The sequence below is a fragment of the Cydia pomonella genome, unplaced genomic scaffold (assembly GCF_033807575.1).
Source record: "Cydia pomonella isolate Wapato2018A unplaced genomic scaffold, ilCydPomo1 PGA_scaffold_34, whole genome shotgun sequence".
NCBI classification, from domain to species: domain Eukaryota; kingdom Metazoa; phylum Arthropoda; class Insecta; order Lepidoptera; family Tortricidae; genus Cydia; species Cydia pomonella.
The window spans coordinates 46,051-62,583 of record NW_026907869.1 but is presented as its reverse complement, the minus strand read 5'-3'; the positions used below and the strand labels follow the sequence as shown (position 1 = coordinate 62,583).

The 16,533-nt window shown below is 36.8% G+C and overlaps 1 protein-coding gene across 1 annotated transcript in view; it reads right to left on the bottom strand.

Annotated features, from left to right (window-relative positions):
• Nucleotides 1-1,061: 1,061 nt before the first annotated feature.
• LOC133534014 (importin-7-like) overlaps nt 1,062-16,533 on the bottom strand; it is a 37,306-nt gene continuing 21,834 nt past the window's right edge. Inside the window, exons 4-6 of the mRNA XM_061873105.1 lie at nt 7,874-7,985; nt 7,205-7,348; nt 1,062-4,697 (exon numbers count right to left, since the gene is read on the bottom strand). Of these exons, the coding sequence (XP_061729089.1) occupies nt 4,642-4,697; nt 7,205-7,348; nt 7,874-7,985 (312 nt within the window). The 3' untranslated portion in view covers nt 1,062-4,641. The remainder of the gene's footprint in view (nt 4,698-7,204; nt 7,349-7,873; nt 7,986-16,533) is intronic.

Genomic DNA, 16,533 nt, shown 5'->3' with positions numbered 1-16,533 from the left:
TTTTTAATTTTTTTTGATTATTGTATAAATTAAAAACGAAAATTTCATACATATTTTCAAATGCTCCTAACTCGTATAATAATCATAAATTCGAAAAAAAACGTAAAGGCATACCTGTGGTTGGTATACAACAAATTCTATCAAAACATTTTGAATAATATTAATATTCAGAGAGGAAAATGAGGTTTACGTGTGTATGAAAAGGCGATTTAGCGAGGGCCCTCCACTTTCGTCTTGAGGATAGAAAATAGGATAGAAATTCATTTCAAAATAAACTTGTTATTAGATTTCTTCGTTCATTGGACTAAGGGGGACAATAGGGTTGTTTCCATCTACAAATCTTAGGGCAGAATTGTATCCCAATAAATTCTTTTGGATTATAAGAACATGTTAAACTACTTTTAGCGGACCTGTAATGACCATATTTTTGTAAATATTGAATTTAAAATATCTTTTGGCACACGTCACGTGACCAAACTCGAAACGTCATTGAAGATTCTGATGACGTCACAACTCTCGGATTGACACTGTTGACAGTTAGGCGATAAACAACAAATGACAAATGTCAGTTGACAGTTCGTATCATCTACGTATGTAGTTAAGTGTCAAACCGTAAACTGTGACGTCACACAATTTTCAAAGAGCGTTTTGGGCGCGAAAGCATCTGTCAAAATATATTTCGTTAATTTAACATATTTAAAACCGTTTATAGTATAAAAGTTGAATTTTAGGGCAACTTTTAGTTAATATAGAACGTAATACGAGCGTTTCAAAAAATTTGAAACAACCCTATTCTATGTTTTACTTAACCCTTTACCAGGCTGACAGTTCAAAAATGAAAATCGAATGTCAGTCTTACTCATCGAAAATAGAACACAAATTTGAAGTGCCGTAAGTGGGAAATATATCTCCCTTAGTCTGGTAAAGGGTTAATATTATGAGTGTTTCATTTAACCCTTTGACCGCCCACGTGGCTTCAGCCCAATATCGACCTTAGTACTTCCCGATAAGGTTCACTATGACGCGTCGCGCACGATAACCGTGGCATTCTAAGGGTTAAATATTTAGTGCATGTATATTATTTTCGAATAGTAAAGTCCAACCAAGCTAAGTTAGCAACGATTTTGATAGCCCAGACAGCGTTAGTGTTAAGTATACGCAAAGAGAATTGATTGTAATAGAGAGGTAGTCTAAGAAAAAAACGTGCCCCTTAGTTCGACATCGAAAACAGATGGCGCTGTACTGCGCCATATGTTTTGCGGTCAAATTGTCAAATGTCAACTTTTCACAGTCAGTTACCGCAAAATGTATGGAGCTGTGCAGCGCCATCTCGTGTACCTGTCAAATTCGAAGCACGAAATTGTCTTAGATTTTACACATCTTACTCAAATCTTTGGTAAACGTCATATTTTCATAGATGACGTTTAAAATAACACTTGTGCTTTCCGGCGCACATATTTAGACTAAGATTTTTAGAAAAAGTCAAGTAAATCGCTAACAAAAGTAGACATTAATGACTAAATAATTGGAATTGCTCGGTGTTCGAATACAAATTATAAAGGTTTTTTATAATTTGTGTGGATTCATAATTTTGATTTGTCAATTCAACGAACCGGGCGACCTTTGTATAGGCCTCCGGGCTGCGGAAGGATAAGTCTTTAGATTGTTCCGCCTTTGCGCATGTACTGTCACGTCCGATAATATCGATGCGAACCAAATGCCAAAAATATGTATACACGTTTTCATTGCCCACATATTAAGGTAGTGTATACATTATTTTTGGCAGCTTGTCCGTATCTATATTTAATAAATTGACTGTACTTGTAGACAGTACAAAATATAAACGCGTTAAGCGATTAACCAATAAATAAAATCAACGATTGTAACAACGAACACAGACGATTAGACGTGGTTTCTTATAACTAGTCACTGGAATTAACCTAAACGAGACGCTGACCAACTGTCAACGCATGGTAAAGATTCATTCAAGGGTGAATCAACTTTTTTTGTTTTGTTATCCTGTCCAGTTGTCCAAGGGACAACAGTGGCACAGTTTGTTTGAAGAGACGTTGTATGCAGTTCTATTAACATGCTTAGTAGGGGGCCCATTATGGACATTGGTTATAACGACCACAAAAACACAAGTTTGATACATTTAAGTACCATAAAATCAGTATTTCAATGAACTTTTGTCCCCTGGACAACTAATCGTAACCATGGCAACGAGTGACGCTAAAAAGTTGATTCTCCCTCAAACGTTTAACTGAGACAAAGGACCATGGGCAGAAATGTCCCCACCCACCAACAGAAACAAAACATGTCTCATTCAATAGATCTTGGCAATCTGATGATTTGAAGTCTAGAAACTAGTCTAGAATACTATTCTAGAAACAATCTAGTATTTTTTATATATTTTTTTTTTGTATGACTGTATTTTGTGAAAGTTTTAGTTTTAAATTTGATCTATGAATTATATTCATTAGTATTATATATGGAATAATGTTTACAACATGAATAAATTGCTCTGATAATTAGATTAAGATAATTATATGTAATACTGTCTTACTATTCATAAGTGCTTGTTGCTAGGCCTACATGAATAAAGTATATTTGAATTGAAAAAATTGAATTTGTTACTATGACGAGGATCGTATGCATGGGGTTTTCTTGGAAAACTGTATTTTGTTTTTATATATTTTTCGCTCATTTCATTGACAGTTGCAGGCGATCCTCGTCATAGTAACAAATCATCAGGTTGCCAAGACCTATTGAATGAGACATGTTTCGTTTCTGTTGGTGGGTGGGGACAATGCCCATACAAATTTGCCCATGGTCCTTTAGTACAAAACATGACCCCTCTTTGTCAAAATTATGTTATTTTTCAGTGAATTTTTAGAGAGCCAGAACGAAGATAGGAGTTTCTCATTCCGAGGTGAAACCCTTGCCTCGGTTAGGTGTCTTACACTTTATCTTGACAGTCATGTTATATTAAACAGGATTGATTGTAATTTAGGTAAAACTAAGAAAAAACTAAAAAGCGGTGTTAGCCGAGTGGATATGGCGTCCGACTTTCAATCCGGAGGTCGCGGGTTCAAATCCCGGCTCGTACCAATGAGTTTTTCGGAACTTATGTACGAAATGTCATTTGATATTTACCACTAGCTTTTCGGCGAAGGAAAACATCGTGAGGAAACCTGCATACATCTGCGAAGAAATTCAAAGGTGTGTGTGAAGTCCCCAATCCGCATTGAGCTAGCGTGGGGACTATAGCCCGAGCCCTCTCGCACATGAGAGGAGGCCTGTGCCCAGCAGTGGGACGTATAGGCTGAATTGTTATTATATTAGGAAAAAACTGCGCCCCTTAGTTTAACATCGAAAACAGATGGCGCTGTACTGCGCCATGTTTTGCGGTCAAATTGTCAAACGTCAACTTTTCCAGTCAGTTACCGCAAAATGTATGGAGCTGTACAGCGCCATCTTGTTTACCTGTCAAATTCGAAGCACGAAATTGTCTTAGATGTTACACATCTCAATCAATATATCTTTGATATGGGTGAATCAACTTCTGTCACACGTTGCCATAGTTACGGTCGTATTGAAAATAACCAATCAATTATTATGGCAGTTATAAGCTCCAGCCATAATGGATCATATACTTAATATAACGTAGTACAAAGAGTTGAACCATTCACAAAATAAATGAATCTTTGCTCAAAACAAGTTGATCTGTTTTTATTATATCGTCAACCATACATACATCGACCGCCAATACCGCATATATGCGTTAGCCGCAAATTTCTAGGCCGGGCCTTCACGCCGATGTTACTTCTATACCTAAATGCAAAAGTACATGTAAAACGTTGTACGATACACGTACGAATAGGTAGTTCGCAACTCGTGTCGATTTAAATACTGGTTGCGAATTTCCTATTTTCTTCACTTGTATCGTAAATAACTATTAAAAACGTGCGCAGTGCCTGCACCATGGGAACGAAAACATTCAACAACCTTTGCTATTTAATTCATTATTTGAGTTAACTTAACAAATAGAGTATTTTGCCATGTATGTAGCGAAAAAAAAATGGACATCGCTACGAATACAAGGATGAATTTTCAGATTTTTAAAATTTTATTTAAAATTTGTGTCGTTCTCAAGCAGAAGGTACCACATTGTCGCTTTCGACAAGACGCTCTAACAGGTTATTCGTGCAAATTTCATCCTTACGGTACCTTTTGCTTGAGAACGTCACATTTTGTATCTGTAGTACACATACTAGCAGAAATGTAAATCTTAATTATGAAATTTAAAAACCTTTTTTAAAGTAGGCATTGATAAGTTAATTACTATTAACGAAGGATCAAAATATCTGTTAAAATATACAACTATGATTCACCAAGCAAACTAATCTACTCCTTTATAAGCGCAAGTCATTCGTTACTCGTAATCGGGGTTTTTCGTAACAGATATATAAAAATACATTATGTAATCTATCGAAAAATTCCATTTTCAATGCTAACAATACATAACATGCGTTTTAAACGCTTGACTCCGCTCCATACGCGACATTTTTGATAATAAATAAGTTTTAACGCACGTACTATAATTGTCTGTGTTCGTGTATGTGAAGCACTGTTGTGTGATTACGATCCGAACTTGAATTTCGTTGGGACTTGAGCGGGCACTGTGAATGAGTAACCTGAAAATACAAAAACATTATGTTAAAAAATGAATGAAAACAAAATACAGCTTCCGAAAAGAGTATTCCATGATTCAGTGCCATTAGGTGAGGATTAGGGCTTCCAATCAGGGATCGGAACCGGTTTTTTGCAAAAATTTCGAAATAATATTTATATATTTCGAAATTTTTGCAAAATATTTCGGTTTCGGTGTCGGTGTCGGGTTAATTTTTAAATATATCGGTTTATTTTATACTCCAAATGTAGGGCTCAGTTGTGTTTTAGATAACGACTTCGTATTATTAGATTGCCTAATTAAAAATCAAATAATTAATAAAGAACGAAAAAATACCATTTTCGTTCCGATACAAAAAATACCGGTTTCCAATCCCTGCCTCCAATACCGGCATCCCATCTTTTTTAACGCATTTTTCAATACCGGTGTTTTAAATGCAATACCGGGATCCCGTCTTTATTAACGCATTTCACAATACCGTAATTTTTAAATTCAATACCGGGATCCCGTCTTTACTAACGCATTTTCAATACCGGTATTTTATGTGCAATACCGGGATCCCGAAATTACTAAGGCATTTTCAATACCGGTATTTTATGTGCAATACCGGGATCCCGAAATTACTAAGGCATTTTCAATACCGGTATTTTAAATGCAATACCGGTATCCTAGTATTTGCAAAAACAAGGGAAATGTGCAGTATAAACCCTTATTCTCCTTTAAATGGTTATATTTGGCTGTGTCCAGAACCTTACTACACGTCAGACGCATTTCGCATTTATTCATTTACTGAAACATTATTGTTAACGCGCCATCCATGTGTGCGTGCGCGCACCGCGCACACATACACGCTTCATCTACGCAGTGCCGCGGCCGGCGGCAGCCATCATTCTCCGATCCGCTACGACGCCGACACCACGCATCACTGGGTCGCGCGTCCATACATTATTCTCATTCGAAATTCTTGTATTTAATCGTTCCGATCATTAAAATATTGTTAAAAATTCAAATCGTGTCGACTACATCATTTCGCAAGAACCCGCGCCAACAATTATCATTGTCATACATATTTGGTGATAAATTCTGAAGTTCTGTGAATAGTGAAAAAGAGCAAGGAACTGTAGTGTGTCAAACCAATTTTGGCGGCACATTTCAAAAGTTGGTTGATTGCTTCAACCAAATATGTGAAAATATTGACAACCTGCGGCTGTAGCATGGTCGCATTTTTATCCCTTGTCAGCAAGGCTCGGTACCGGTTTTACCTTCATACAAAAAATACCGGTATTATTACGGTCTATTTCGATCTTTCATTTATTATTTCAATTTCAGGGGTCAAACTAATAGTACGAAGTTGTTAATACATGATTCAGTCCTACGTAATGAGCATAAACAAATAAAAATAAAATTGGGTTATTTCGGGGTTGTCCTGCTTGTCAGTATGCGTGTGAAGTATGTAAGAGCGAAAGTGACAGCACTTTCGCACTTACATACTTGTTAGGACCGTCCTACAGCAGCTGGAGCGTAAAATGAAATTATTGCAGATGGCGACATTGATTATTTAGTGCCCTAAAAGCGTTAAGGACATATATGGTGTTATAGTGAGCGTTTTAGTAAAACTCCAATGTTGAAGCGATTTATATTCAATACCGGTAACCCGGTATTGATGAAGACAGTTTCAGTATTAATACCGGTATTGTGCGATGTCCGGTATTTGGAAGCCCTAGTCAGGATCTGAGGGTTCTGGATAGGATTGCCACACGTCAGGATTTCCCCTGACATGTCTTTTGTTAGGATTGCGAAGAGATTTGTCGAGTGTCATGGTTTTAAAAGCCTCCATTAACCACTAGAAGCTAGAGAAAACTTCCGAGTTGGCTGAAGGATGTCGGACTTTTATCATGATATAAAAAAATCATAAGGCAACACTAGGTCGTCTGTCAATGTAATTTAGTATTTTTTAATAATTTGTGTTTGTCAGCTGGACAATAAGGCCTCCTGTACATTCTTCCAGTCGCCACAGATATATATATATACCGTGGGCCAATTAAACCCGACAGATTTCAAAGGTGTATTCTTGACCGCATTTAGAGACTAAAATGTCATACAATGTTTTCTGAAATCGGTCTTGTTTTAGAGATAATGACAATTTCTGTTAATATTTGTTTCTTTTATAACTTAGTCAAAAACGCCTTTTTAGCTGTGACGCTGCCACTATGTGACTTGGTTTAGACATACCTACCGACAGATATTAAAGTTTTAAAGTAAACTCGTAATTTTCGTCTGTAAATAAAAAAAAACTTTACTTATTCGTCGTAATGATTTTTTTTCACCAAGGTGTAATAATAAATAACGTGTCGTGTGCAGAAAACGCAAAAGCAGTTTTTTTTTTCGGCAAAAAAAAAATTTTTTTTTGGCGAATTTGGGCAGAACTCATATAACATTTTTTGGAATGCGTGGTTAAAATCTGTCGGGTTTAATTGGCCCACGGTGTATATATATATTCGTATGTCGTACCCCCACTCTGCTCGATGCGCTTGCTGTCCTGCTGCGCTTTCCTCTGGTCGGCGAGCACCAGCACGGCGCTCAGCAGCTTCTGTTGCTCCTCGTTCAACACTTGGGTGAGCGCGTGGTACAACGCCGGCTCCGTCGTTGATATGCCTACAAACAGAAATTTACTTTTAATTTTTGACACGTGCCTATGCCAAATCTTGGGATTAGTTGTCGAGCGGACCCCAGGCTCCCATGCCGTGTCAATATGCCTGGACAACGGTAAGAATGGAGGATTCCATGAAATTGTCTACCGTTCTCCGGTCCAAACTCGTATTTTCTGAAGATTTGCAGGTACAAGTCTGTGACTAATGGTCAAAAATATGCACAGAAAAATATCGCCCGCCTGAAACGCCGAAAAATGTCCAGCCGGCCATGGAATGCTCCAGATACGTTTAAAATACATTTCATAGATAAATTCGACATTAAATACATATTACGAGGCGAAGTCATTTTGTCCTAAGCGAGCGCGGCGTGGGGCAACCTACTGGCTTTTTGCACCGCGTGCGGTGCGCGGCGCGTAGGAATCGATCCGAGGCCGCGCACAACCACAGTTAAGATAATGACTTGGATTTTTAAAAGTAAAAGTAAGTGTAAAAATACCCTCGAGTAAAAATACGTGTATCAGTGAGTCACCTGAAAGCGCCGCCTTGAACTTGACGTACTCGTCGACCGGGCAATCCCTGTCGTCCAGGGGCGTCGTGTAGCACTCGATGGCGGTCTCGTCCGGCTCGTAGTCCTCGTCGTCCTGTGAACGCATCAGTGGACGGTAACCAAAGAGTTATTTTTGTGGCCGAATTATAAGATAGATATTGGACTACCGGTTTGGCCTAGTGGGTAGTGACCCTGCCTACGAAGCCGATGGTCCCGGTTTGAAATTTGTTTGTTTATTTATTTTTATTTTATTTATTTTATTTTATTTTAGTATATGGAAAACCAACAGCGCTATATATATCTAGAACTTCCAATAGAATTACAGAGCCAATTACAGGTTCTCACTTATAAAAATACAATAAATTATAAAAAGTTTTTGCCCATCTTAATTTACACATACAGTTCCTACAGCATAAGAACAGATCTATATATATATATATATATATGATTCATTTTTACAAAAAATAAATTAAAAAAAGAAAAAATAGTTAAATCCTGTGAGTACATATTCAACAATGCACCGAGCCTTGTCCTGCGCCAGAATTATTGTCACCCATGAAGTGTCTAATTAATTTATTTTTTATTACTGCTATGCTATCATTATATATGTCGATATCACAATTTGTAGAAACTTTATTTAAACTCATGCCTGCCCTGCATATGAAACTGTTTTTCCTATACCTAGTAGTAGCTTGGTAATTACTAATGGGACGAAAATGCCTTAGCCTCCTTGACGGAATAGGGGAAACTGAGGAGGGTTGATCACCCCTTTTGATTTTAGACTAAATTTTTTAAACTATTAGCAGTATTGAAAAGCTTTATAGACCATACGATTCAGAATTTATCTATTTATGAATACTTTGAATTAGAACAGAATTGTGCAACAATTTAGACCATTATTTAAAGAAATGCCATAATGTAGACTTTTACCATGTGTCCCCTGTATAAGGGAGACATGTTTACCCCTGGTTGGGAGCCTTGATCCTGGGGGATCAAGTCTCCCAGGTTCTGGGGACACATGGTAAACAGATTTTTACCGTGTCTCCCCATACCAGATTCTCACAGATTATATAGCCCGAATCGGAACTAGCAATGCATCTAGAATTAGGTAAACACACAAAGAACATACATATACTGTATCTTCCATACTTAGCAGTTATATTTCCGCCAATAAGATGTCTTGATGCGAAAGGGATCAAGTCTCCCATGCTTGGGGACACAAGGTAAATAGATTTTAAGTGACAATGCCATACTTTGAGGGTTGATTTCACGTTAATTTATTGAGTTGATCAACAGGAATTTAATCTATTAAGAAATCAAACACATAATGAACCGTATCTTTCAATTTTTAAGAAGAAACTAGTTATATTTTCGAAAAAAGAACACTAAACTGGTAATCAATTTTACAGTACATATGGTGCTACTTTTCCCCCGTAGAGCGTAAATTAGCACATTATGTAACTATGTCGAAAATTTAAAGGGTTATATGTACTGTAAAACGTTGTAGGATACATGTGCGAATAGGTAATTCGTAACTCGTGCAAAATTTCCTATTTTTCGCACTTGTATCGTAAATAACTATTGCGCCATCAAAAAATCAAAAAGAAGTAGCAAACATAAAAATTCTTCTAACAAGTACACTTGTCTGTAGAATAATAATTAAAAAAAGTTTAATTGTTTATAAACAAACTTCCAAACAATCATAATGATTACTGTAAATTGCTCTTATTTATCATTACCACATTTGGAGACTCAAGTAACAAGCTAACTATAATCTCAGAAGTTTTAACAGTCTAGAAATACCTAATTTGCGAAATTAAACATCTAAGTAATAATCAACAACAATAGCTAATACTTAGCTATATTATATTAATCAGTCTTCATCAAAAATAAGTTACTATTTGGCTTTAAACACTTTAATGGTAATACCAGCTAATACTTCTGATACAGCATTTTTTAATCTTTCCTTGTCTATCAGTATTCTTTGTTTTCAACCTTCTCTGGTCGTATATTTTCGACGCATGATTTCCTAAAACAATAAAAAATTACAGCATTATGAAACGTTTTGTTCATTACTAAGTAGACTTGATCCCTTTAGGGGTGACATGATCCCGGGATCATGTCTCCCCCAAAGAAAAAGTCGAAGTCTCCCCATACATACTCAGGTTATAAAACATGGCGTGATCGAAACTTACGTTCGCGTATTTCAATGAAATCAAAGTTAATTAACACTTCAATAAACAACAAATAGAATAACCATACTCACTAAGAGCTTTTCTATCACATTTTACTTAATAAATCCAGTTAAAACTTACCGAAAATTAAATACAGCACGCAGCAAATTTTTCATAGTCCGCCACTTGCAAACCACTGACTTGTTCCAAACGGCGCCATGACAGAACGTGAAGTTAGGAACGAATTAATGAGTGTTGCTAGCGTAAAAAACTGTATGTCGTCTGGTTAAACTTGAAATGAAGATTACCAAGTGTCCCCTAGGGATCGACCCTCCCCACCTTCCCCTATTAAAAGAGATCTTATTAAGCAAATTTGGACAATCTACATTACCTTTAATAATATTGACTAAGTACACTATATCTGCAATTTCACGGCGCTTATTAAGTGGGATCAAATGATGTTTCTTACACAGCTTGAGATAGTCGATAGAACTATAGTTGACTCGCATTTTATAACAAAGGAATTTTATAAATTTTGACTGTAATCTCTCAACCCTATCAACATAAATTTGATACTGAGGATTCCATATTTGAGATGCGTATTCTAGTTTGCTTCTCACGTAAGCGCAATACAAGATTTTCAGAGTTTTAGGATGGGTAAAACAAACTGAACTACGCATTATAAAACCAAGTGACCTGGAAGCTTTACCTACTATATTATCAATGTGTTCACTAAAAATAAGTTTGGAGTCATGAATAATACCTAAATCGCTCATGCTTCCAACTCGCTGAAGAATGTTACTTTTTAGTGAATATGGGGTACAAATGTTATTTAATTTACGAGAGAAGGTTACTGTAAAACATTTAGTGGGGTTCAAATCTAATTTGTTTATAATGCAATAGGCATCCAGCCTTCTTAGATCAGATTGTAGTGCACATGCATCCGCCGGTGAGCTAATTTTAGCAAAAATTTTCATGTCATCAGCAAAGCTGAGCAACTTAGAGAACTGGAAACAGCTACTTATGTCATTAACAAAGATGTTAAATAGAAGTGGGCCCAATAAAGACCCTTGGGGGACTCCACTTGGGATAGATACCCAGCTCGACATATAATTATTAATCACCACCGACTGGCACCGATTTTTTATGTACGACTTAAACCATCTTAAGAGATCCCCTCTAATACCAATCAAGTAAAGCTTAGATAATAGAATATCATGGTCAATACGATCGAAAGCTTTACTGTAATCTGTATAGATAACATCCACCTGATGACCATTGCCCATCGACTCAGAGATAAAGTCATTGAACAGAGCCAGGTTGGACACCGTGGACCTACGTTGTATGAAACCATGTTGAGTGTTATCTATACAATTTCTTAATGCTGACGAAATCTGCATGTGGACTATTCTTTCTAATACCTTGGCCAAGATACATAATTTAGAAATCGGTCTGTAATTGGAAACATCTGTTTTTGAACCTTTTTTTAAAACTGGAGTTATGAAAGCCGATTTCCAGATCGCGGGAACGGTACATTCCGCGAATGAACGACGGAACAGTAATGAGATGGGTTTGGTTAATGCTTTGGCACAGTTTATGTAAAACAAGGCTGGCACCTGATCGGGGCCAGCTGATTTATTAGGATCGAGGCTTAGCAAGAGTTGGGTAACCAAGTCACCATCAATAGAGATACTGGCTATATCACTAGCCGAGTCGGTATATTTATTAACGTTGCTACAACCATGCGGATCGCTTGCGGCAGGGATTCCAGAATCTAGGAAACTTGCTTTAAAATAATCAGAAAACGCATTGCAAATATCAATCCCTGAATTCATAGTAACACCACCATAACGCATACAACTTGGTATTCCAAAGGACTTTGAACGAGATTTTATAAAAGACCAAAATAGCTTTGGATTTTTACTCATATTATTTTCAATCGTTTCAATATAATCCAAGAAACATCGCTTTTCCATACGCCTAACTCTTTCCCTCTGACACTCAAAGGATAGCAAATCACACCTGTTACCATATAACTTAAATCTACGATGGTACTTATGTTTTTCTTTGATGGCTTTCTTTAGCGAGGATGAATACCAAACTGGATACGAGTTTTTGGAAATCAACTTATGAGGTACATACCTTTCTCTTAACTCTTTAAATTTTGAATAAAAATAATCAATACACTGGTCAAAAGTACGGCTAGAGAACTCGACATCCCAGTCTGTCTCTAAAAGGTCTAGATTAATTAAATCATAATTGGCTTTGTTATAAAAATATTTCATGACAGGTGCGGATTTTAGAGATGTACAAGAAACGAATGTTACATAAATGCTTAATGCCTTGTGATAAGGGTCTATGGGTACAAGCGGGTTCTGGCACTCACACACAGTCACTACGTCATTACACAACACAAGATCCAATATCTTACCATATACGTTAGACACTCCGTTATACTGGTACAAATCAAGATAATTTAGCTCATCGATCAAATTGCACTCATCTATGGAAGTATAATTAGATGGCAACAAATGTCGGTTACTTGACGTCCACACAATGCTACTTAGATTAAAATCACCGATAATTAGGAATTTATCTTCAGGATTATTAGTTATTACTTCCCCAAGTTTATCAAGAAAGTTAGAAAGCTGACTAGAAAAAGAATAGCCCTGCCCTTGTTTGCATAAGTAAACAACACATAAATGTAGCTTAATCTTTCCATTATTAACTAATAAAGTGAGCCATAAGTCCTCCGCCGAAGAATGGTAGGTAGGCTGAGGATTGACGGCCAATTCTTTCCGCGTAGCAATGATAACACCACCTCCTCGACTCTGGCCCGTGAGCGCCAGGTCGCGGTCGCGCCGCCAAACCACATACCTGTTATCGAAAAGTTCGGAATCTGCGATACCGTCAACAAGCCATGTCTCTGATAAAAATATTATATCGTAGGAGGCCAATAGAATGTTGCGATAGAAATCTATAGTTTTGGATCGAAGGCCCCTAACATTTTGATAGTAAACAGAAAGTATTCCTTTATAGTTACTAGACATTACAAGATACTAAAGGTAAAACACAATAACAATTATATAACAGATAACAATCGGAAGCAAACTTCGTCCCAATAGTGTTAAATTTATAATTTTCCTCATTTTTATACAAGGTACTTAGCAATAACAGTAAATTATTTACGTATAGAAATTTATAATCCCAACCAAGCATAGAAACTATTCCATAAGTGTGACAAGGCAAGCAGTAACAATAGTAAGACGCGTAAGCGCAATAATTGGCTATAAGCAAAAAGGAGACAAACATATTTAGCATAACATAAACATCAAACGCATTCTGGTAATACGAGTAATAAGCGCAGGTGACAGGCCGGGCAATAGGCAGCGATAACAAACAGCATTCCACAGAGCGTACGGTTCTCAAAGTTTTACTATAATCTATAGGAAAATAAACCGCATAGAAAATATGTGTTTTTAAATAGTGTAGTACTACTTTATAATAGTCACACACTACAATAGTTTGTTTAAATCTGTCTGATTATTAATAACGAATATTTTAGACGCATCGTCCTTCCGCACGTGTATTTTCCCGTACTTCACCCATATATACATATAACCTTTCGGCTTTAGTGACGTCTTTGCAGAGGTAAGCAACTTTTTGTAATCTGGGGTTAGATGGTCGTTTATGAAGATATTCTGCGCGTTCCCAACAAAGCCGATTTCGCTAGCAATAAGTTTCTTTTTTGCACGAGCAGAAGCGACAAAATCCTCTTTTACGTAGCGGTGGATAAATCCTACAATGATCAGTTTCTCCTTATTATTGTATGTTGGTACCCGAGAAATGTAATTAACGCTTGTTTTCTGGACTGGGTAGCCAATCGCTATTGATATCTGATCGAGGATTTTGAACAAATCTTCGTTTTGCCTTTGGGGTACTCCTTTTATCTCAACGTTGTTAAGACGCTGCCACTGGTCCTTACTTAGATTATCGCCCTTGAGGGTGTCCAGCTCTTTGTTTATAGACTGAATATCGCCTTTAATACTCGTCAATTCCGATAATTTGCTCTCAGTTTTGTCCAACCGCTTCTTATGGTCATCTAGTGATGCGCTGTTGAAATCACAGGCTTTTCTGAGCTCGTCGATTTCCTTCTTTATATCCTTGACATCTCGCACAAGGCCCGGCATACCTTCAAGCTGACGCTGGATGGATTTTAGTTCCTGCATGATAGAATCAAGTGAAGCAGCCTCGGCACTTTTTAACGGCGATGACTGCTCCAAAACTCGACAATCGGGACATTTCCACTGGGCCTTACGCGAACCCAGTTTACGGTAGCCCATTTCAGTTACTCCGGCACAACAAAAACCAATTAAATTATTGCACGTAGTGCATTGGGCACAGTCATTCACTTCACTATGACACCGAGCACAAAGCATATTAACTGTTTTTTTATTTTTAGCAATTAATACATTAAAATCGTATTGACACAGTTTGGCGACCACTGACTTTGCTGTCGGGAACTGCACGCGTGTTATCCGTAAGAGGGCTAGGAGCGGACTGATTTATTAGACATTTATAAGCTAACAGGTACACCAAATCGCTTACAAACTAGATTGCAGTAGGATATACAATACAAATTACATTATATACATTAAAACACAACACAATTCATTATTTGCAGAAATATTAAATATAGGATTATTAAATAAATTAAATTAGTGAAATAGAAATTGTCCTCATTATAATTAAATTATTAAAAATAGAAGTCAGTTTTTTGTGGCCAAATATTGGCTAAGGAATTCTGATAGCTTTTTACCAAAACCTGGTAAGGGCATTTATTCGTGTGATGAGCATGGATATTTATTCCTGAGTCATGGGTGTTTTCTATGTATTTAAGTGTTTATAAATATTTATATATTATATATATCGTTGTCTAAGTACCCTCAACACAAGCCTTATTGAGCGTACTGTGGGACTTAGTCAATTTGTGTAATAATGTCCTATAATATTTATTTATTTATTTATTATACAGTTGTGTGCAATATAATAGCAGTACATAATACTATAACTTTAGATCGATAATATTGTATCTTTTTATATAATTATTCTGCATTACTTGATATCGTTTCAAAATTAACTGTAACCTTTACTTAAGGTGGTTCGATTTTCATACAAAAAACAATCGCTATTTATTTATTAATTACACAATATTATTACATAAATAGTTGCGCATCTATCTACTTTCGAATATTCATTTGCGCTAAATTAATAGAAAAACTTTGTTTCATACAGAAATCATGCAATAATCAACGTTATATTTTTATAAATTTTACTCATGTGTGTGTGACAAATGTCGTGTACAAATACATTGCGGCGTTGCCACTTCATGCCTCGGACGGCCATCGGCGCGACGTTGCGATGTTTGACGCGTTTATAGCTGACTCTGTCGACACTGACACTCAGTGTGACCAGGCGTACGATAATTGTTGTACATGTACGATAATTTGGGCCCCGGTATGACGTAATGTTCCAAAGAGCATTATCGTACACTAAAGTACTATAATTTCAGCCCTTGGATGATGCCACCTTAAAAGTCTAATAATTTGAAGCAAAATATGACACCTTCTCTCAGAAATAGGCTAAAATTAGTATCTTTTGGGTGTTCGGCTCCTTGGTGTAAGTTTAAAGTTTATTTTTTTATTATTAATTGGAAATTTAAGATTATTTTGCTAGACATTTTTAGGGGCTGCCTTTTTGATTGGCGTACGATATTTTTTTCAACGGTACAATAATATTGACACTCAAGTACGATAATTCTCTTCCGCTCACCTGGCAACACTGCTGAAACTTGACAGGACCTGGGGGCCTACCGCGAAAACCTAAATTCGCAAATTGCGGGGATCTTTCTCTTTTACTCTCACTAAGACGTAATTAGAGTGACAGAGTAAAATGCCCGAAATTGACGAATTTCGATTTTCCCGGTAGCCGCCCTGGTGCTTGAGGTACTTGATAGAAAACAACGCTGCCGCATGTTCTGAATTGTGATTTTATGTGTTTTTGGATTGAAAATGATAGCAACGTCTAAATCAAGTTACAAAAATCATCGATATTCTGGTCCGCGAAAAACCAGGAAAAGTGTAACTGTAATTGGAACTAGAAACTAGTTCACTTTTATAAAACTCAATTTTGCCCGAGATTGTATTTAGGCGAATACCTAAGGGAGCTAAGTGTATTGATCTTGAATAATTAGTTGGCTAATACATATATGACTCCAACATGATATGGACATTTACATCATAACTATTATACCTAGTTGGTTACTAAGTTTTGTTACTCGATTTCTTTCTTTCTTCCTAGCGTTGTCCCAGCATATTGCCACGGCTCAATGGAGCTTGGGGTCCGCTTTGACAACTAATCCCAAGATTTGGCGTAGGCACTAGTTTTTACGAAAGCCACTGCCATCTG